Source organism: Penicillium expansum (assembly GCF_000769745.1).
Source record: "Penicillium expansum strain MD-8 chromosome Unknown contig349, whole genome shotgun sequence".
In the NCBI taxonomy this organism is placed as follows: Eukaryota; Fungi; Ascomycota; class Eurotiomycetes; order Eurotiales; family Aspergillaceae; genus Penicillium; species Penicillium expansum.
In genome coordinates, this window is record NW_015971314.1 from 42004 (window position 1) to 63466 (window position 21463).

The window sequence follows — 21463 nt, forward strand, 5'->3', positions numbered from 1 at the left end:
TGTGTTGATCTCACCGCCTGTACACTTCTCGGGAGGTTGATATTTAAAGGAACAAAGCTTATGACCGCGGACCACAGACATTGAAGACATTACCTCCCAATTCGACCCTCAACACAACCCCCGACTTTTGGATTATTGGCACCTTCAAAAGCATATACGGTGGCGGGGGATAAAAGGACAGAGCCAAAGGGCTGGAATACCATCCTCATAGCATCGTCGGCGGTTGATGGCGAGCGTGGATATCTTGCATGATGACAGCAACATTGAGTATGTCTGCTCAGGGACATCTGGTCCGGATGATCGGGAATATCCCAATTCAGGATGACGACCAACTAGTGGAATGAATACTGACGGTGCCATGTAGACGGGGTGTTCAATTCGTCCCCTGACACACCCTCTACCATTTATCCTGATCGTCTGATTCGTCCCCTACCTAGACGGACCCTCCGTTCACGTCTTTCTTCCGATGCTGCCGACACTCTATTCTATCCTCCTACGCCGCCGGCGTCTCAAATATTCTACGGTGTCTCTGCGGATTCCGAAGAAGCGGTGAATGAATCCAAAGTTTATGTGCAGCAGACCGTTGAGACTGAAATGTCACCAGAGGTTGACGCCCATGAATTTGAGACGTCAATAGAGGTCGAGAGCGGTGATGAAGGCGGTCCGATGGTTGTGCGGAGGAGTGGTGTTGTCCGGAGATCTTCGATGTCACCTCCCGTGTCTGGCAATCCACATAGCTTCCCCCACGACACACCGCAGACAAAGTCTTCAACAGGAGACGGTTACGACGCGTTTGAGAATACGAATAACAAGAAAAAACGAAAGATACCTACGCCTGGAAACTTGGGAGGACACCACTCTGCGTTGTCTCCCGAGTTCGCCAGTATGGGGTTGGCAAGCTCAACCCCCGTACGAGTTCCTACCCCGACTGATGCCACTGGCACATATTATGGGAGTGGGAACCCTGCGTCTCCTTTAGGAAGTGGGATATCTGGTTCAGGAAGAGGTCGTTTGGGACGTCCTACTGTTCGTAGCAGCAGCAGGAACCCGTTATCGCCCAACGCTCAGCATGGATGGTTGAATGCCCGGACGCCCAGTCGGCGGGACGGGTTGATGTCATCCCCTGGCCCTTCTGGTATGCATTTCCCTCCATCCCCCCAATACACTTTTTGTTTTCTAACTTGTGCACCAGGTGAATCTCCTTCTGACCAGGGAATTATCTCCACCGCGATCGCCAATGCCGCAACACACTCCTCCCCACCTCGAGGTCCCAGCAACGTCAGCCTGTTGGAGAAAGAGAAAGAAAATACCACTCCGACGAAGACACAATTCACCTTCACGTGTGAGTCCGACTCTTCTAAGGGCATGGCGATGCAACGAAATTATTCAATTCCTTATCGGTCCCCCACTTCACCACTCGGTCCAGCAAGTCAAAAACAGAGGGGGGTCTCCACACAAAGGACACAAAGTAGCCCCGTGAACCACCAGGCTCCACCGGGTACACAAGCACCCGCTCAAGGTGGGGAGCCAACTCCCGTGGTCCCCAAGAAGAAACGGTCTCCAAGCAGCACCTACGCACTGTCTGCACGTCAACGGAAGGTCCAGCAACAATACACGAACTTCCACCACCCCCCTAGTCTCGAGGACATCTGGATTTGTGAATTCTGTGAATATGAGAGCATCTTTGGGCATCCCCCCGAAGCCCTAATCCGGCAGTATGAGATGAAAGACCGCAAAGAGCGCAAGCGACTAGCGGAGAAGAAGCGACTTTTGGAGAAGGCCAAGATGAAAGGTCGCAAGACCAAGAAGGCGACCAAGAACGCATCGAAGAATGGCTCACAGCACCCCTACCAGCAGGGATACGACCGCGCTTCAGCTGACCACTCCTCCGCCGCTGGTTCAGGTCTTCCCGATGATGAATACCAAGGACATGAATATGATGATGATGAAAATTCGCCGATCCCACCTTCCGCCCCTGCGTCCCCCTCCGACCTCAAGCCTCCACTGCCCACTGGAAATCATCCGAAGATCGCCGCGTCTGTTCAAGGTATTAAGGGTGCTGCGGATCCCGGAGCAAGTCGACCGGCGTAATCGACCTATCGCATCCCCATAGCTGTCTGTTCTTTGGCGTTTCATCATTGCATTTGTTTCTCTTTTTGAGGGGTTGACTGGGTGTTTGGGTATCATTTGAGGGGTGTTCTCGGATTGTTGCATGGAACGAAATCCCCTCTCACGCATGTTGGTATGGCGAGCAACTCATCGGACTACGTTCCTCGGAGTTCCTGGTTATTCTTTGTAATTGTAATGTCCATGATATGTATGTTCTGAATATGTGAAATGATCCAACGTCCATTTCTTGTAGCACGTATGCTTTTCTTAGACTAGACATTACAGTAAATATCTGGGCATAGACCAAAAATAGAGTAGGTTATTTTGATTGGACCTCAAGCAACCCGCACTTTGAAACCATCTCAAACCCGAGTTGGCGCGCGCGAACTGAAGCTACCCCACCAAGATGCCAGGATCATGAGATCTGCAAGACCCAGCTTGCGAACTTTATGTTAGCTCTTGATTCCAGGGGGTGCTCGGCATTCTATTTTGATCTACCCGTTTCATCTTCTCGTCCCCGACTTATTGTCTTTGGATGAAAGACGAAGATGCACAGTGGAGAAACCCCAGAACCGCGCGCTCAAAGGCGATGCGTTTCATCTTTGGGCTGCAGAATTGTTACAAAATAGTAACATTGGGCTTTGTTGTCTTCAAGCCCTGAAGAATATGCACCGGGGAATAAGAATAGGGCTGGTATATAAAGAACAGACCTGGCTGTGCCTTTGATGGAAACCAGACTCGTCTTTCATTCCATTACCATCCTTTCTTCTTTCTTTTGTTCTCTTCTATTTCTATTATACACTTTGAATACGACAAGCAACCTTCTCTTTGTCCTCATATCTAGCTATACGATCTCGACAATAGCTTCATTCCTCTTATTTGGCATCTGGTCTGCCGAATATCAGAACACTCGTCTCATTCTCTCATTCGAATTCACATCTCTCTACTTCTCGATATAATCTCTGCGCTGTGCGCCATATATTCGAAGCATTTACCTTGACACTTTCACTTTCACTTTCTTCCAACTACAAACTACATCACCACATCACCAAATCCAATCGAAATCATTCAAAATGTCCTTCTTAGCCGTCCCCCTCCTCAAACTCGGCCTCAACCAAGCCAAGAAACACAAGGCCAAGAAAGACCTCCAAAAATACCAGAACGCCGGCGTCTACCCACCAAACTACCCACAAGAGCAGCACCCAATGAGCGGCTACCCGGCAGGCGCGACACCCGGCACAACCATGCACTTCGAGTCGCCGCCCCAAGAACAGAGCAAAAGCGCCAAGCTCACCTTCATGTTCTTCTCCGGTCTCCGCATCCTCCAAGTGATCTTCGGACTAACGGTCATGGGCATGTACGGCAAAGACGTGCACCACGACCACTCCGAGAAACACACCTGGCACTCGAAATGGGTGTACGCGCTCGTCACAGCATTCTTCGCAATCATCACCGCAGCCATCCACCTCATCCTGCCGTTCGTGATGCGCAAAGCTAAGCTCGGTGCTGGCCCGGGCCCTGCCCTGCTGCTGCCGCAGTTTGCGTGGGAGTTTGTTGTTACCGTGCTGTGGTTGACGCTCTTTGGCATCTTCGGGAAGATGTATATTGGTGTTCATCCTGTGGAGAGTTCCAGTTCCAGTTCGAAGACTGATACTACTACTTCTGCGCTTGGTGATGCGTCGAAAATTAATCGTATGCGCCATGCTGTTTGGATCGATATTATTAACTTGGTGTTCTGGGTCATGTCTGCTTCTTGGATTTTAATTCGCTGGTTGAAGAGTCGCAGGTCGGCTGTCCCTGGGGATGCGATTGATGCTGAGAAGGGTGGGCAGATTTAGATTTTTGAGGGTACGGATGCTCGCTTTGATAGTGAGCTTGTTGGGTGGAATCTGTTATGGATAGGTGCCTTGATGGTATCGGATGAAAAAGGGGGGTTGGACAGCATTTGCATTCGTTTGTTTTTTTTTTTATATGGCACTTGGGCTCGGGAGTCATGGTGTATAGTGGTTTTGCCTCTTTTCGTGGATGGCGTTCTTCCAATACAATACATTGAGATCATTTTTGAGACAAAACTCGGTAGACATAACTCGGTGACTTTAATTTGAATGTAGTCTCACCCGCAGAGGTTTATATCGGGTACTGTTTAGATATTGAAACAGGATACACCTAATAAGCTCTAAATGTGCACTTGGATATCATGCATATTGATATTTTCTTGTATTGGATTCTCAGGGCATCAATTTCGATACAATGAACGAATGTAACCTCCTTGGATTCCATTGTTACTCGCATCTGTGATGCTATCCTCTTCAAGCATCCCGTATTCCCGAGATCTTCAGTTCAGTGCTCTCAGGCATGGTAATGTACAGTGTGTTAAGAGCCGGCGAAGTCGAAACCGATATTCCTTCCGCAGGGAAATCGTGATCATCCGGGTCAATGCTCTGTCTCTCGGTGAGAAATCACAACTTCACTCCCCTCATCGCAGATGACAGCAAAGAAGCCTCCTTGACAACGGGGAGAACAGCGGGCTGTACATCCGGGAGATCTTGGTCAATATTCTCATGGTGCGAGACCAAGTTCTTGAAAGGCTGCAAGATAGGAAGTGTCGAATCAAGAGCATCGATGTCCGTCCAATCCCCCTCAACGTCACCAGGAGGAACAAGCTGCGGTCCACCAGGCATGTCAAGGTGGCTCTCCATAACATTGAATGATGGTGTGATCTTGCAGAAGTCATCGGGGCTCAAAATCGGGTGCCGGAGGGAAGAAGCTCGCGGGAAAGGAACAGGAGATGTCTTTGGCGCAGCTTTCGCAGCTTTCGCGGCCTCCACGACAGAAGGCTCATCGAGGAATTCGTCGTCAAATAGTGGAACAGACGGCTTGGCGGGCTTAGGCTCAGGAGCAATCTCACGTCCCAGATCACGCGCGATCTGGTCTTCTTCATCGCGGAAGCTGAGGTGCTGCAATAGACCCAGCTCTACATAGCTGTCTTCATAGACAGTGTCGGCGCCATCAGCTTTGGTGCTGGGCTCAGAGCGCCGGCGGATGGGAGGTGCGGTTTTCGGGATAGATGTCTGCGAGGACTTGCGGCGGTTGAAGACTGGGCGGCGGCGTGGGCCTCGTCCGTTGCGTGTCGCAGTAAGGTAGGTCTTCTTGGGACCTTGCTGGCCCACGTTCTCGGGAATGGCAGTGGAATCTCCAGCTATGGATGTCTTCTTGGAACCTTGGTTTCCAACCTTCTCTGGCATGAGAGTAGACTCGGCATCCATCTGGGTATTCTTGCGACGCTGATGGCCCACTTGATCTGGAATGGGCGCGAGCTCATCAGCCATGCTTGCGGTAGGAGAGTTGGAGGGGTCAAGTGTTATTTTTGTGCCGAGGGGAGTGTCAAGGAGCAACCGAGTTGCTTTATGTGTTTCAACTGGTGAAGGCTGCGGCTTTTTCAATATTGGGTGGAGAGAACAGGCTCCAGCAGCGCAGCCTGACTGGTTTTTATTGATGGGCTTGCATGAATCGTCAACATGAGGTTGATATAGTGCGATGTGGAACAAAATTGTGTTTACCTTTTCTTCTTTGTCACCAGTCCCAGGCAACGGTGAGACGGTCACCCTTTGTCCGACTAATACTGCCGGTGCCTTGATGCGTAGGATAAGACGATCTAGGGTACGGGTGTTTATGCGATTTGAGAGCCCTTTAGCGCCCCATATCCTCCAGAAGAGATGCTCTAGGCGATGTTCAGTCTCATCTTTGCTGGCAAGGTACGAGGTCGAGTAGGCTGTTTGTTGTCAGTCAGCCTCTCCACCACGAAACTAGGAGTGGGAAGTGTTACGTTACCTTGCCAAAGGTTCTTGTAGATACCATTACTTAATGTATCCTGCTCCAGGATCTCGCCAGGTGACACACTAGACATAGCCACAAGGCCTTGGGGGAGCTTTGGCTCCATCTTGAAATTTTGTTGGGTAGTCGAGCTTGGGATGATACCGGGATGTTGAGACGGTGAGATATAAGATGAATGACGTGAGAATCGGCAAGACTGATGAGGGGTCGAATTCAAGTGATACTGCTGAGCGGCGCGTGGACCAGTCGTGCTGATGTAAAGTCAAGGCTCGATTTCATCCTTTGTATTTAGCACAAACAGAACGCTAGCAAAAAAAGAGGAAAAGAAAAAGAGCTCGAGGAGTGAGCTTCGAACAGAGGATTGTTCTCGGGTTATTCTTCCCGGTACTACTTTGAAGTGGCAAGTCGAGACTTTGAAGCTCCAAGATATTCAAGGTTTGAACTTGAAGCTGGTGTACCACATCAGTTAGAGCTTTCAAACATGCTCAACTGAGGGTTAGGCACGAAGATCATGACTGTAAATGCTTCATGCACTCCACACTCCACAAAGGAATCGAAAAAGAAAAAAGTAGAGAAGTTTTAGAAAGACAAAGAATTTGAGGAATGTAGTACCCCAGGGTTCGCCCTTGCCTGTAGCGGTCAAGGTGGGGGGACCGACCCCCTTAGATTCAAAACCGGACCAAATAGATCTTCCAAATCTCCCCTCTTCTTCTCCGTAGATCTATCTTAGATCTCTCCTTAGTCCTAAAAATCTTCTAATTTCTCGAACTTCGTCTTGCTCTCCAGGATCACCAGGACGGGCCGGTATTAGGCTTCACCGTTCCTATACTCTTATAGACGTGAAGTCTCTATATTATGTAGGAGAAAGAACTACTACTCAACCACTGTAAATAAGAAAGTACTGCATAAGACCAACAAGAATATCTGACCACTTATGCGGCCTTGTATGTGTTTTTAGCTGGTCTTTTTAATTAGTGGTTTAAGATGTATTTTTAGATGTCTTTTGAGGTGTGGTGTATATGAAGATGGGAGAAGAAAAACATACTTTGTGCAAGAGTTTTTTCTATGTATAGCCAAGGAAACATAAGTGGATAGGTCCAAAACCACCTCGTCGTCGTTACATTCCAAATTGCGCGTCTTTTTGCAAGCAGGGGTGTAGCAGAGACAGCCCTATCAGCGGCCGACTTTCTAAATATGACACAGCACATCCCCAATACCACCTGGGGAAGACCCTTCAGAGCAAATCAAGGAGCTTTGCCGAGGTGACATGCACATCCACATGCCCCTTGATTCGGTACATCCAATTGGGAAGCATCCCTCAGGTATGCGGTATGCGGAGAAAACCCGGGGAAAGTTGTGATTGGGTCTGGCGTACTTTCTCCACGTTTCTCCACTGTAAATCCACTGCAAACGATCTAGAAGATCCTTAGTAAAAAAAGTATTCTTGGAAATCTTATCATTGTACCCTATAGATATAGAAGTACTGAATCTCGAGAAGAGTACTACGTCCCGCATAGGTTTGAAGTAGTCTAGTAGAGAAACTGCCAAAAGCGGAAGACCATCATTCTATTTAAATTTGGCATCCACAGTTGTTACAGTTCTCCGGAGGTTGGATCTCCAAATTGGTCATTTTTAACTTCCAATTTATAAGCCCTAGACAGTTCCAGTAGCTATAGCTTCTATCCATACATGGGTATACTAAATTACTCGCAATAGCTGAAAAGCAAAAGCCTGTCCACCATGAGAAACACCCCCTCGTTACCTCCACTAGTAGTAACATAAGCTAACTTCCCACGATTGAAGCGTATAGTAATTCGGGAGTGATAGTAGAGAGGAATGGGGCTCTAACTGGCAAGAGGAGGGTACAACGTGTTCCAGGTGAGTGAGATGAGTATATCCGGTGGGATAAAAATGTACGCCGTGTTTCGGAAAGCTATTTCAGATATCCCTTCAAACATTGCACCATACACTATGTACATTATTCACATCACTGCGCAGTGGTACGAGCTAGCTTCATCTCACGCCCACCATCCCCACCCTCACGGGTCCTCTTACGCCTGTTGGCCAAAAGATCAACAGCAAGTCTTTGCAGCGGAAGCATCAACCATTTAGACCGCCAAGTTTTATAGAATTGATGCTTATCGCGTCCAAATGCGTAGTCAAGTTGGGGCACTGCCTCGAACCACCCAGGACGCCTAAGAGGGCCCTTCGGCAAACAACCTGTCACGTTGATTTCAACGATAATAGGGAGCTCTTGTTTGTCAAAGATCCTTCGTCGCACAAGATATGCTCGTTTCAGACTAGTCACAATACTGAGCGAATTGGAAATAGCGCCCCTATCTAGGCTGCGGCGAGAGTGGGGATAAAGCTCTAATTTTCGTAGCCGGCCGGATTTCTGGGTTGATGCAATTCTATCCCATATTGCAAGGCATAGAGCTGGATCAAGTATTAGGTTGAATGCTGTTTTAACCACCTCGGGCGTCTCAACAAGCCTTGAATCATTTGATGGATCGGGGAAGACAGTGCATTCCATATCCAGGATGAGGGATTCCAGGGAAGGGAATTGTCCATAAGCTTCATAAAGCCGTATTTCATCTTCATTTCCGACTGTGCGGTGGGTTTCAATGTGCAAGTTCCGTAAACGGGGACAGAGCTCAGCGTATCTCAACACCTGTTCCGCGAAACCCCCGTTTGGCATCGGAGTCCCCGGGCGATTACGGCCGGGTGCGAGAAGAAGCACCAACCCTTGCAACGTCGGACCGTGACGCATAAGAATCTTCTCAATGGGACTGGAATTCAAATAACTTTTGATCTCCAAATAAGTCAATGGATTGATTGAGTCAAACATCAGCTGCGTTGCTTCTTTACTCAATGAGATGACAATGAAGATAGATAGGTTCCGCAAGTTACGGAAAGAATATGTCGAGGCAATTGCCCTTGGAATTTCATCGTCTGTAACAAAATCCAGATCAAGTGACTGTAGTTTAGAAAAGTCTGTATGTCGACTCGCTTCTTGAAGGACCTTCTCTTTTGACAACCTGAATCGTAATGATAGTGACTGCAGTTCGCCCATCTTGAAAGGCATAGTTGATGAATCAAGCCCTTGTCCTTTGGCAATGGCCTTGGAAAGACGATAGTCCAACGGGTCCGGCGGCTGAATGTCAACATAGAAATGTTTGAGATTAGGAGCGATAGACATAATCTTGTAGATTTTTTCGGCAGCTAACTCCTCCTGTCTGGTATACCCGCTTTCGCGCCAGTGGGTAAAACGAATTCCATGGAGACACGGGGACTGGATAAGATCCATCTCGCAAGCATCATCGGACTTCTTCGAGAAGAGATATGAGAGTTGAAAGTCGTGAATGTTGAGTTTGCATGCTGGATGGTGCTGATGCAAGGTTTCCAGTAAGGCTTGTGGAAACATATTCGCAACCGCGTAGTTAAGTTCCACTAGATGCTGTATCTTGGCAAGCAATGAGACTAGCAGTTCCCACTTCGGAATAGCAAAGTCATCACACTCCGGCAGGGCTTTTGTCACCAGGCCGAAATTGAGATAATCTTCTGGAATGGGAATTTCACCCATCGCTTTCTTGCGGTTGGAGCTCAGCTGCAACCCTCTTGGCCCACAGACAATGTCAAGCCGCCGGGTGTGCTTGTACCAGTTGGCATTGGTTGGGAGAGTCAACACATTCGCAACGGCTTGCTCATACTCCTGATTACTTTGAAACCGAACAGTAAGAGTTTCATATAGAAAATGCGCAGCCGTGTCGTAGAATATTCTATTGACTGTATTCAAGCCTCGTAGACTTTCAGGGTACAGATCCCAAATCTAGAATGATTGTCAGCAGAGCCGGGAGTTAAGTAACTAGGCAAACAGACTTCCGCAAAAATCAGCGGAAGAATTTCCGGTGGAAGCTTATCCATGGTCGACTGCTGTAGATCTGGTTGATGCCCTAGCCAGGCTATCCCAGTTGCGCAAGTGTTGAACGCGTTGAAAGACTATGTTGTAAGCCCAACTGGGTGGGACATGGCCCGTAAGCAAAGAAAGCGATGCTTTAGCGATATTTGCAAGGGAAAGAAAAGATCCTCATCAAGAGGTGGGAAAACATCTCGAAAGATGGGTTACCGTATCTTGTCAGGACTCAGGAGACGGCAACTTAGTGGGGGATCCCTGGCCCCCATACTGACGCCAAAATTGTCAGGCATCAACATTACCAAGAGCCTCATTCAGAAGTGCATAGTCGGTTATGGTCACTGAGGTACAGAGCGTAGAATTGACTGGGCAAGATAGTTGGGTCAGTCTTAAACGCCGTAGAGCTGGCACAGTGGCTAAACAAGTCCTCGGTGTCTTTAGTTGGGCGATAACGATAGTTGGAGCCACCCTCGCGGCACCTTATAATTATGTAAGCCAAATGACTCCCGGGGCCCCGGGCCTTACCAAGTGTCACCTGAGCTAGTGGACCTGCCCTCATCATCCGATTAGGAATAGTGGCCGTCTTCTGATGGACTTCTTCGGCAGTCATCCAGATTGGAAGTTTTTAGCTGATGATCTTCCCCAGCCGAGGGAAAACTAGCCTTCGGCTTCAATTATCGGCACTCTAACGTCACCAGTCTAAAAGTTCTCATTCCCCTATAACTAACTAGCTAGCTACCTTCTGAGCATTTACTATTAGGTCGAATTTGCTTCAAGTGTCTTCTGCTCTATGAGACCTGAAAGTATCTCAGTAATTGAAACTATAACCAACATGCCCAAGTACGTCCTGACCGGTGTCGGTGGGAACATCGGTAGCGTTGCAGCATCATATGCACTGGAAATTGCCCCCCCAGACAGTACTTTGGTGTTCACTATTTCGAATCTTAAAAAGCTCCCCGGCCATACCATTGAATCATGGGAAGCCAAAGGAGTTCAGGTAGCCGAAGCCAGTTACGACGACGTGAACAGCCTCGAGCAAGTTTTTGCTGGCGCAGATGCGGTGAATCTAATATCGACCTGGGCCTTTGGACGTCGACATGAGCAAGCCCGGAATGTGATAAACGCTGCCAAATCATGCGGCGTGCGGCGAATCTGCTATACTTCCTTTGTGGGCGCCGACGACCCCGCTCCTGTGGATGACTTACCCTTCCTTTCTCGAGACCATAAACAAACTGAGGCTCTCATCATTGCTTCTGGGCTGGATTACAACATCCAGCGTGATTATCTCTACATAGACAATATTCCCAACTATTTCGCTCCCTCCTGGAACTTCTGCGGAGACCAGTTGCTTTGCAACCCACACGATGCCCAAGAATCTAGTGTCACTCCTGAGGCCCGGTGGCTTTTCAACTCACACGGTGGCCATGGTGCCTATGTTTCTCGTGAATATTGTGGTAGAGTACTTGCTGCTCTCCTCTTGGGCCGTGGTGAGCCTAACACTGTGTATAATGTGACGGGCCCCCAGGCTGTGACAGACAAGGAGGTATTCGACTGGATCTGCATCAGCTTCGGGGTGAAGGGACAGCTTGTCGATATGCCGGACGGTGAATTAAGGGAATGGTGGGTTAGGCGTGGACTTCCAGTTTCCGTTACAGAGCCATCGTCGCTTCCCATAAAACTCTGTGTGGATGATCTTTTGTGCTGTGGTGAGATGGTCGCGCGCGGCTATATGGCCACGACTAGCAACGCTGTTGAACTACTCACAGGACGGAAGCCCGTTTCGTTCCGAGAGGCTTTGTTGAAATATAAGCATGTATTTTCCAAGGTGCAATAGGATGGGGTGGAGACCGATGTCCATATGTAAAGTGTAGGTAGTAATTTCGGGACACAAGGTATCACCAGAAGTCGATTTGATACTATTTTTCAATCTTTCGTTATGGTTAACGACTCAACTGAACAATTCTGAAAGTGGCCATAAACTCAAGCTAGCAACAATATTCATTGGTCGATATAAACCGAGACTAATGGGTTACTAAAAGTCAAAAGAACAAACACAAATGAATCTGCGCCCCTTTTTTCAATCCTTACTGATGATGTATCATTTTTGAAATTGTAATCGAATTTGAGCTAGCATATATAAAATTGCAAACACACTTTGAATAAGGCGTAAAGAAGTCAACAGCTATATCAGATCTTCTCCTAACATGGACTGGTTCAAAAGCGAAAAACATAGATTCAAATAATGATCGGCTCATGTTCTTAATTGGAGGGCAATGCCAAGTTAAAATCCATGTGTATCAGTGAATCAAAGCCATCTTCAAGTGTTGCAGTGAAGATGGATACTCCCTCAAATCTCTTGAATTTCTGCAACTGATAGCCTGGGAGTAGCGCTAATAAACAGATAGCCTTCTTCGTCGATCGCATAGTAAACTAGCGGCTTCATCTAGACAGAATATCATCGAAAGTGGTGTTTGACTGCTCGCTTCCAAAGAGCATTTGAATTCGTTGTTCCCGATTCCTCGTACTGAGGGCTTGAGTGACATCGCTATCGGTTGCTCGTCGTGTCTGGTTTTTAAAATAAGACAGCACGCCGTTTTGATTTTGGCACCCGTACGGCCCCGGCTCTCCCGATCGAATTGCTGCAGAAGCAGCGAGGATGTCGGCGGCGGATGTCAGCCATACGGACTCTGTAATCCACCACTGGCCATTCGCGTCACTAAAGCATTGCGACATCGTGGTAATCAAGCCTTAGCTTTGACTCTTGAAGAATAGTTAAAACTGGAGTGGGTTTGATATTGGAAGAGGAAGGAGCACCTATTTGGGAGACCTATCTGGTGGGTTAAGGGCCTATTTAAGCACATCGCTTGCTGGCAACATTTCAAGTTAACAAATTTGTCCAACGCAGCACGTTTAGCTTTGGCCAAGACCCTAGCAATACATTGCGACTGGTCGAGTGCCATGGATCTTTTAGAAGAGGTGTATAGTAGCTAGGCGGGAATTAAGGCAACACGAGGTCACGAATATGCCAATGCACCTCAAATGGCAAAGATTGCCATCCTTCACAATATCTAATCTGCCAAGTACCGGTATAGCCTCAACGCCGCATGTTCGACTCTGTCCGCCCCAGCTGAGGTTGTGTTGCACAGCCCTGGTGCCACAGAATAGCACCCGGTTGCCTAGTCACGATTAGCGTGGCGCCCGTTGTTGTCGTTATCGTCGGTCTCTCCAGTTCCTCTCCACCCACTCGATGAATATTTGACAGCACAGCCCAGTGATATGAACCAATAGCCAAGATACCGCACACGCCCCTAGCCTCGGTCGATGCCGTATTGAGTGATTCGCGCATATCAATCGATCCCGAATTGGGATAACAATCTTGTTAGCAGCTTCTAGAATTAATTGTCAGACTAGATATGGGGCCTCTAGGCACTATACAAGTACATTGGGTTTTGTATGTTGTCGAGTGGTAAAATACGCTGTATTTTTCCCCCACATTAATGATTATATTTTCAGCCGCAAGGCATACTTTTAATATTAGAAATTGTATGATGGGCGAGTGGGGTTCGCCCTATCTACTGGCTGCGGCGACGTGGCGGTGTTCAATTGGATTTCAGTCCATTAGTCTTTTGCCAGTGCGGAGGGGCCCAAGGCTATCAGATGCACAAGCCTCGTCTGCACACGCTATAAAGGGCTTTGAGAGCAGTGCTCAACTTGGTCCAGATCACCCTTACTATCACTCCGAAGTAAGTGTTTTCCCATCCCACGACCCTTTGAATAGCGTCTAAATATTTCATCCAGGACAAAAGTCTCAGTCGTATATTTACCAACGCCATTCGCTGCGCGACCTGTAGTCGACATGTGTAACTCTGGCGAATGCACTGGCAACGTGATAACGCACGTTACTTCCTGGGCCAACTGTACCGAAAAGCTTTACAACGTCACAGGAGCGCGAAATTATGTCGGTATTCGAACCTACACAACTTGTGGAGCACCTTTCGCGAAAGAGTGGTGGGAGGAGTGCGACAAAACCATACTGATAACCCCAACAAAGACAACAACATACACCGTCTGTCCTAGCCATCGGGCAAGAATCGAGTAGGTGAGTTTTCAAACAATGAGTCGAGAGGCGACCGCCTACCAATACTAACAGCAATCAGCTCGGGGCAAGCTCATGAAGTGTGCTTACTCTCCTTGTTCCTGTGGTTGGTGCCTTGGGTATGAACACAAGTAAAACCTCACGAAAAAGCTCTCTCTGCTACCCCGGTAATGGTGTCGTCGCCACTCCGAAGGTCCTATATAAGAGATCTCTAAAAGAGTGGGATGAATACGGGGGACTTTTCGGGCCGAGAGCTTCGAGAGCTTCGATATTGTGGTCTTTTTAGGTTATTGGAATAGCACGTGAGCTCAGGCATTTGCTGTTACAGCTAGTCGTATCGCCCTACGCAATCTGTATTTAGCTTACTAGTACACACTTAGTATATAAAATGTTGTGTCACAGAGTGATATCCTCGAAGCACCGTGTCGATTGCCTAATGAGCAACCGGTGGGCTCACGGCCCCAATTTGGAGCATTATCCCAAACAAATCAGGCAACCCAGTCTCCTCCACAATCATTCCATCTGTGAATCGATAGATATTCATAGCTCGTGCCTGGATTTTCTTTCCAGAAGCCGGAGCACCAAAGAATTCGCCTTCTTGAGTTCCACGCAGAGTAAACTGCGCTACAACTCTATTGTCCTCGATGACTGTATCGTCGAGTGTCCACTGGATATCTGGAAAGGCCGAGCGCATCATGCCGAGAATTTGCATGTATCCAGGCAATCCTTGCAGCGGGGTATCTGAAAATGGAACGTGGAACACGGCTGACTCGGAAACCACCTCTTGTCCTATTGTTTCATCGCCTGAATTGATGAACTCAACGAATCGTTCCATCCTTTGTAGTAGGGTGCGAGCCATTTTGTTGCTTGGGGATACGTTAGAATTTTTTTACAGAACAATGACTCCAACTTCGACTCACATGTAGTGATTCCGATCTGATCAAGTGGAAAAGTGGAAATCTCTAGTCTTGGCCAAACTTCGGGGACGAAGAATTAGTAAACACGAAATTAAATTCGATCAATAATACCCCCCGGCGACTTTAGCCACCACAATTGGTTCGGTCTGAATCCAAATGTTGTGGATTGAAATTTAGACTCCTTCGAAGGCACCGCTTGGGGGGCCGGGGGTTAAGCAGGCATTAAGCATTAGGGCGGCAGAAATTTACCTTTGCTTGCAATAAGTTTGAGTTTGAAGTAAAGTTACCTGTTGGGTCTTGGAATATTTCTGGAAATCGAGGCAAATTTATATCTTAAACTACATGTTCGAAAGTATGATACATACATCGGGAAACTAGATTTTGAGGTTTATGATGTTTGCATGGAAGGGAGTTTAGCCAATAAGCGTGCGGCAACTCGGAGTTCCTGGGCTTGGCTCTGGTTTTGTATGTTTGTGTGTTTGTATGTTTATATGTTTTGCATGGTATGCATAAGCGGCTATACCAAAAACGGACATTATAACCCGGAATTCTCAAAAACCGCCCCGCTATTTGGTATGTTTACACAGTTTGCAAGCTTTGCACATGGTGCCGCTAGCCGAGTAAATATCAATCGAAACACCTGGGCAGTTTACTCAGCCTCAGCTAATCCGTATTCTAGCCGAAATCAATGGATATTGTTGAAGCCTATAATCTGCCAATTTAAAGATCCTATAGATGGATTTTCGCGAATAATCCAGTCTTATTTGGCTGATTGACCCTTTTACTCACAGCGTCACTAAAGGAGTCTACTCATCTTACATTTAAACCATCTAGCCCTCCGTTGGTAGCTAGGTCTTCTTCTATAGTGTCAGGTTGGTCCGCCTACCGATACTAACAGCAATCAGCTAGGTGCAAGGTAATGAAGTGTGCTTAATCTCCTTGTTGCTGTGGTTGGTGCCTTAGATATGAACACAAGTAAAACCTCACGAAAAAGCTCCCTTTGCCACCCCGGTAATGGTGTCGTCGCCACTCCGAAGGAGGTCTTACAGTCCGATATAAGAGATCTCTAAAAGAGTGGGATGGATACGAGGGACTTTTTGGGCCGGTCTTGCTTGTTTAAGGTCTATACAACGAGAGTACCCAGCCTAGTATCTCGTAGTTGAGTTGAGTTGAGTCAATTGAGTCCTTTGAACTCTGGATATATTGCTGTGACCGACCCCGCGAGGGAACATTTATCAACATTTCTTCTGTGATTCTGAATCCGTGCGCCGCTTCTCGTTGAGAGAGCTCCGTCGGATCATGGCAGCTTTATTTCCGTAGATGAGGTCACCCTTCAAAGACGCAAGAGGTCCTTTTCTGAGGCCATGGGAGAAAACGAGGGATCCACACATCTAGGTGCAGCTCCCCAGGATCCCCCATCTCGGGGCCTGTACTATCAAGGTGGCAGCTTTCCGCCGTGTGTGCGGCCAATGCATACTCCCGCAATAAATCCTTTCGGAAGCCTGCTACCCGCGATAGCACAGCGTCCCGACTCTCCCGAGCCGCCGCGAGGTCACGCAAACCTCGCAACGCACATTGAGTTAGAATGTGCCAAAAGATCGTTTTGGGAGGCAATCAAACACGTGAAGCAGGAACTGCTATGTAACACGTGTGTGTTATTCAAGTATCTAGCCTATCTAGGGATTCATATTTTGGCCCTCCGCTTCCCATCCCAGCAATGTTCTACCACTAGATATAATGCTGTAAGTGTCCCTTTGTAGGAATGGCGGATGATGAATGCCATTTCGGTCGACTTGAACCGTGCCTCAAGAGGTAATGTACGTCTTATCAGGAAAAAGAAATCCGGTTGTTATGATTGAACAAATTTACCCAATCAAACTTGGAAGTTTCCTTTGTCCTCAATTTCAACAGCTGTAAAGTGTCAGACAATAAGATCCAACTGTTACGTATATGCCTTATGATAAAAGGAGTAGAGAAGTTCAGCGGCCGGGCCAGCAGGCTGAGAGAACAGGATGTAGAAAGTGGAGGTCGGAAGTCTGCTTAACTTACTAGTTTGCCGCTCTTCTTGAGCTCCATTGTCAATGAGAAGCCCCGCTACCGTCTTGTGGTCAAAAAGTGAGGCCCACTGAAGCGGTGTCCATCCATGTTTGTCCCTGGTGTTGACGTGGGCCCCTTTGTTGATAAGAAGCCTTACCACCGCCTCGTGGCCATTCATTGAGGCATATTAAAGCGGCGTCTATCCAACGCTGTCGCTAACGTTGATATCGGCTCCCTTATCGATCAGAAACCTTACTACTACCTCGTGGCCATTCATTAACGCCCGCTGAAGCGGCGTCTATCTATCTTTATTGCTAGTGTTGACGTCGGCTCCTTTATCGATCAGAAGCCTCGCTACCGCCTTGTGACCATTCGATAAGGCCCGCTGAAGCGGTGTCCATCCATGTTTGTCCCTGGTATTGACGTGGGCCCCTTTGTTGATAAGAAGCCTTACTACCGCCTTGTGGCCATTTATTGAGGCATATTGAAGCGGCGTCTATCTAACGCTATCGCTAACGTTGATATCGGCTTCCTTATCGATCAGAAACCTTACTACTACCTCGTGGCCATTTATTAACGCCCGCTGAAGCGGCGTCTATCTATCTTTATTGCTAGTGTTGATGTTGGCTCCTTTATCGATCAGAAGCCTCGCTACCGCCTCGTGACCATTCGATGAGGCCCGCTGAAGCGGTGTCCATCCACCTTTATTGCTGGTATTGATGTCGGCTCCGTTATCGATTAGAAGCCTCGCTACCACCTCGTGACTATTCGATAAGGCCTGCTGAAGCGGTGTCCATCCACCTTTATTGCTGGTGTTGACGTCGGCTCCCTTATCGATTAGAAGCCTCGCTACCGCCTTGTGACCATTCGATGAGGCCCGCTAAAGCGGTGTCTATCTACCTTTATTACTGGTGTTGATGTCGGCTCCGTTATCGATTAGAAGCCTCGCTACTACCTCGTGACCATTCGATGAGGCCTGCTGAAGCGGTGTCTATCTACCTTTATTGCTAGTGTTAACGTCGGCTCCCTTATCGATTAGAAGCCTCGCTACCGCCTTGTGACCATTCGATAAGGCCTACTAAAGCGGTATCTATCCATCTTTATTACTAGTGTTAATGTCGGCTCCCTTATCGATTAGAAGCCTCGCTATTACCTTATAACCATTCGATGAGGCCCGCTAAAGCGGTATCTATCTACCTTTATTGCTGGTATTGATATCGGCTCCGTTATCGATTAGAAGCCTTGCTACTACCTTATAACTATTCGATAAGGCCTGCTGAAGCGGTATCTATCTACCTTTATTGCTAGTATTGATATCGGCTCCCTTATCGATCAGAAGCCTCGCTACCGCCTCGTGACTATTTAATGAGGCCCACTGAAGCGGTGTCTATCTATCGCTGTCGCTGGTGTTGACGTCGGCTCCCTTGTTGATTAAAAGAATCACGACTTTCTTAAAGCCATTTTCTGAGGCCCGTGAAAGTGGTGTTCGCCCCCCCCTATCTATGTTATTATCGCTTAGTCTCGTCTGCAAAAGTAGCTTGACAATGCCTGTTCGGCCACCTTGTGCAGCCTAAGATAGTGGTGTTCGACTTTCGTATTCTTTTAAGTCTTTCCTATGGTTGAGGCCCTCTGTAATGTCGACTCCGTTGTAAATACTTGAGGATGAGTTCAAAAGAGCAGTAATAGCGTCTTTGTTGCTATTAGCCAAAGCGGCAAACAAGGGGTACTTATATCTCTCCCTAAAGATGTGAATTTGGGAATCCTCTTTGAGCCTTGCCCGGATGAGCTCCGGGAATCCTTTATCTGCTAGAATATAAATCAAACTTGTACTTAGCGTATATTTCCGACTGTCAAACTTTTCAAAAACGTTGTTGATATTGGTCTAGTTAGGGATAGGAAACGAAGACAGAAATGCCTCTTGGGGAATAGCTTTCGCCGCAGCGTTGGTATGGTAGAGGATATTCTGACTGACATACTGTAAGAACGGGTACTCGTTTGAGATTTCCTTCCGGCACTTGGAGTTAGACTCTAACGGCAGCCTGCTAACAGATGTACAGATCAAGGTATTATTCATGTAGAGGCTGCAACATTGTTTGAGTTTCTTATGGCCTAGGCTCTCACAGTCAAATCCAAGCTCAGGCCACAATTTATACAGACCTTTGTCCTTGATAAGGAAGTCTCGGACAGACTTATGGATGAACTGAACTCTAGGTTGGCTAGATTTTGTGGTCTCGGCAAGTCCTTTTGAGGAGCTAATGATATATGTGCTAAATCTGTTAACGCCAGTACCAGTACCTAGGACGGTGACATCTGGAATTCGGTCATCGACTAAACCCTTCAGAGACAAACCAGACCAGAGGGTATGATAGAACTCCTGCGGTCGCAAAGGATCTTTTGCGTAAAGAATCCAGAGGATACAAAGCAGGAGGGCCTCTGTATTTTTATTGTCACGTCTTAAGATATCTTTGAACAGTTCGCTCAGATCACTGGGTATTTCCGCGAGTCTCATCCTTAGAGCCATTCTACCCCGTCGATACTCCTTGTTAAGAATATCAACAACTAAGACAACCCACATGAAAACACCAGCAGCTTTACTGAGGATTAGTGGTTGCAGTTCTTCGATAAGCGTGGGTTCTTTGATTATTAGGCGGCTTGTGACGTAGGTGGTCAAGTCTTCTGCATGACCGGATTGATCCTCTAGTGTAAGTCGGATACCCCGTTGAATGACGATGTATGGATAGTGTCGACTCGAAAAGTAGGTTCGGAATGGGACCCCTTTTGCTGTGGATTGTTCGGCCAGATCTTCAAAGTACTGGACCATGTCCACAACTTGTTGTTTATTACACTCGTCGAGAGCATCGATAAAATAGGTAAATGAGCGTTGACCGAGGGAGCAAACAGCATTGGCAAATAGCTGCTTCAGAACATTTAAGCAAGGGCAATCATTTTGACTTCGGGGAAGCAGATCGGAATCGTCTAAAACAACCTGAAGGTCGGTATACCCTTTAAGTAGTTGAACCAGTAATGATCGATATATCCCCGAGATCGATTTTTCTAAGCCGTCACCCCGAGCGTTGAAGAAAAAGGAGGCAGTGATAGCGTGCTTGTGACGCGCCTTGCCCTTCATGCTGGAGTATGCGAATTTTATGATTGTCGACTTTCCAGCACCGGGCTTGCTACTAATCCACAAAAAGCCATGATTTTGTGTTAATCTTGCGGGATCAAGCTATGCTTCGTAACAGGGGTGGTTGAGCAACCAGCGATACGTTTTTTTCTGTTCTTGTTTGATGGTCGTTTTTCGGGAATCCATTTGCTCGAACTTGAAAGAATGTAGTAAGCGCTGTCTGTGTTCGTGCGATGAATATTGATCTATACGTCTGGTGTGAGCAATGGTGAGTCAATATGAGTCCTAAGGCTGGTATTCGTTCTTACAAGAAACAGTCGTGGAGACAATGCTTGTATGCGATTCAGTCACAGGTAACTCCTCAAGCAATTCCCTTGCGTATGCAGCCGCGGTCGCTGCTGCATATCTCTGCCATTCTTTGCTTTTGTGAGAGTCTGAGTAGTCGCAGATTCCCCGGATTGGGAGACATGGGAGGATGTCCATCAGCCCAGCAGTTTCCATCTCAAAACATATGACATCTAGCTGTCGAGCAATGTTGTCCCGGGTTACGCCGTCCCTCATGACTTGGTTCCCGGAGGCAATTGCGCCGTAATGGATCCTTGCTTCGGCCAACATCCGTGTGCTTCGTGGGACTAGCTTTGAATGGTCGCACCCATCACAGCTATCAGTTGGAGATGTATGATTATAGGTCGCATAGAACAGACGATCCGGTGAAATCGGGCGAGAATACGCAGATTGTCCTTCTAGTTTCTGTTGTAAGATAGATAGGACTCGGCTAGGGCCTAGTTCATGCTTTGAACGGAGGGTAGACACAGCCGTTCCAAGCAACTGATGAGGAATTCTAGGAATCGCCGTTCGCTGAAGCTGTCCGTCTCTAAGAATTTTCCCAAGATCACATTGCATAACCCTTGTTCCGACGACAATATCACCCAAACGTATATCAGCCTTGCTTGGCACACCACCGCCAATCCCAACCATCAAACATACGCGAATCGCTGTGAACGTCCGCTTCATGTTTGTCATGACGATCGCTGCGTTGTTTGTTCCATACTGCCCTTCTGGTAAACACGCAATGACGACGCTATGTCGATTGATGTTTCCTAGTATGTAGGTGTTCCTATCGTGCGCATGGGCAGGCAGGGTTTCGTGAGTCTCGTCCAGCATTGCCTGAGCTGCTGCCATCTCTATGTACAGCGCGCAAATCCAAGCGATGGTGTACTGATCGTGTCGTGGGGCAGGCAAGCCTTTATGGTGAGAGGTCTTTGGTCGCTTGGACTCGTGGAATTCTGTCGTGATTGTGCCATGGTTATTACCTATTTGGGTCCCATTATTGATCCCATAGTAAGATGTTGGTGGCATAGTTAGTGTGGCATTCGTTGTTGGTGACTTGTGGCGTAGGGTTTCTTCTGACTCTCAGCTGAACGAGGGGCAGA

General features: G+C 47.6%; 8 protein-coding genes across 8 annotated transcripts; 3 read left to right on the forward strand and 5 right to left on the reverse strand.

The window, feature by feature from the left end:
* Nucleotides 1-226: 226 nt before the first annotated feature.
* Nucleotides 227-2091, forward strand: PEX2_097870 (uncharacterized protein; the record flags this gene model as incomplete). Its single annotated transcript, XM_016747057.1, has 3 exons — nt 227-290; nt 365-1135; nt 1193-2091. The coding sequence occupies 3 exons, from the start codon at nt 227-229 to the stop codon at nt 2089-2091; spliced, it is 1734 nt and encodes a 577-aa protein (XP_016598406.1).
* Nucleotides 2092-3182: 1091 nt separating this feature from the next.
* On the forward strand, nt 3183-3947 carry PEX2_097880 (MARVEL domain-containing protein; the record flags this gene model as incomplete). The annotated part of the gene is made up of 1 exon (XM_016747058.1): nt 3183-3947. The coding sequence occupies one exon, from the start codon at nt 3183-3185 to the stop codon at nt 3945-3947; it is 765 nt and encodes a 254-aa protein (XP_016598407.1).
* Nucleotides 3948-4568: 621 nt separating this feature from the next.
* Nucleotides 4569-6049, reverse strand: PEX2_097890 (uncharacterized protein; the record flags this gene model as incomplete). Its single annotated transcript, XM_016747059.1, has 2 exons — nt 4569-5881; nt 5941-6049. 2 exons carry the CDS (start codon nt 6047-6049, stop codon nt 4569-4571), a joined length of 1422 nt encoding a protein of 473 aa, XP_016598408.1.
* Nucleotides 6050-7930: 1881 nt separating this feature from the next.
* Nucleotides 7931-9867, reverse strand: PEX2_097900 (uncharacterized protein; the record flags this gene model as incomplete). The annotated part of the gene is made up of 2 exons (XM_016747060.1): nt 7931-9772; nt 9823-9867. 2 exons carry the CDS (start codon nt 9865-9867, stop codon nt 7931-7933), a joined length of 1887 nt encoding a protein of 628 aa, XP_016598409.1.
* Nucleotides 9868-10688: 821 nt separating this feature from the next.
* PEX2_097910 (uncharacterized protein) lies at nt 10689-11690 on the forward strand (the record flags this gene model as incomplete). The annotated part of the gene is made up of 1 exon (XM_016747061.1): nt 10689-11690. One exon carries the CDS (start codon nt 10689-10691, stop codon nt 11688-11690), a length of 1002 nt encoding a protein of 333 aa, XP_016598410.1.
* Nucleotides 11691-14385: 2695 nt separating this feature from the next.
* PEX2_097920 (ester cyclase) lies at nt 14386-14811 on the reverse strand (the record flags this gene model as incomplete). Its single annotated transcript, XM_016747062.1, has 1 exon — nt 14386-14811. One exon carries the CDS (start codon nt 14809-14811, stop codon nt 14386-14388), a length of 426 nt encoding a protein of 141 aa, XP_016598411.1.
* Nucleotides 14812-18788: 3977 nt separating this feature from the next.
* Nucleotides 18789-20033, reverse strand: PEX2_097930 (uncharacterized protein; the record flags this gene model as incomplete). Its single annotated transcript, XM_016747063.1, has 1 exon — nt 18789-20033. One exon carries the CDS (start codon nt 20031-20033, stop codon nt 18789-18791), a length of 1245 nt encoding a protein of 414 aa, XP_016598412.1.
* Nucleotides 20034-20315: 282 nt separating this feature from the next.
* Nucleotides 20316-21389, reverse strand: PEX2_097940 (uncharacterized protein; the record flags this gene model as incomplete). The annotated part of the gene is made up of 1 exon (XM_016747064.1): nt 20316-21389. The coding sequence occupies one exon, from the start codon at nt 21387-21389 to the stop codon at nt 20316-20318; it is 1074 nt and encodes a 357-aa protein (XP_016598413.1).
* Between the last annotated feature and the right edge of the window lie 74 nt (nt 21390-21463).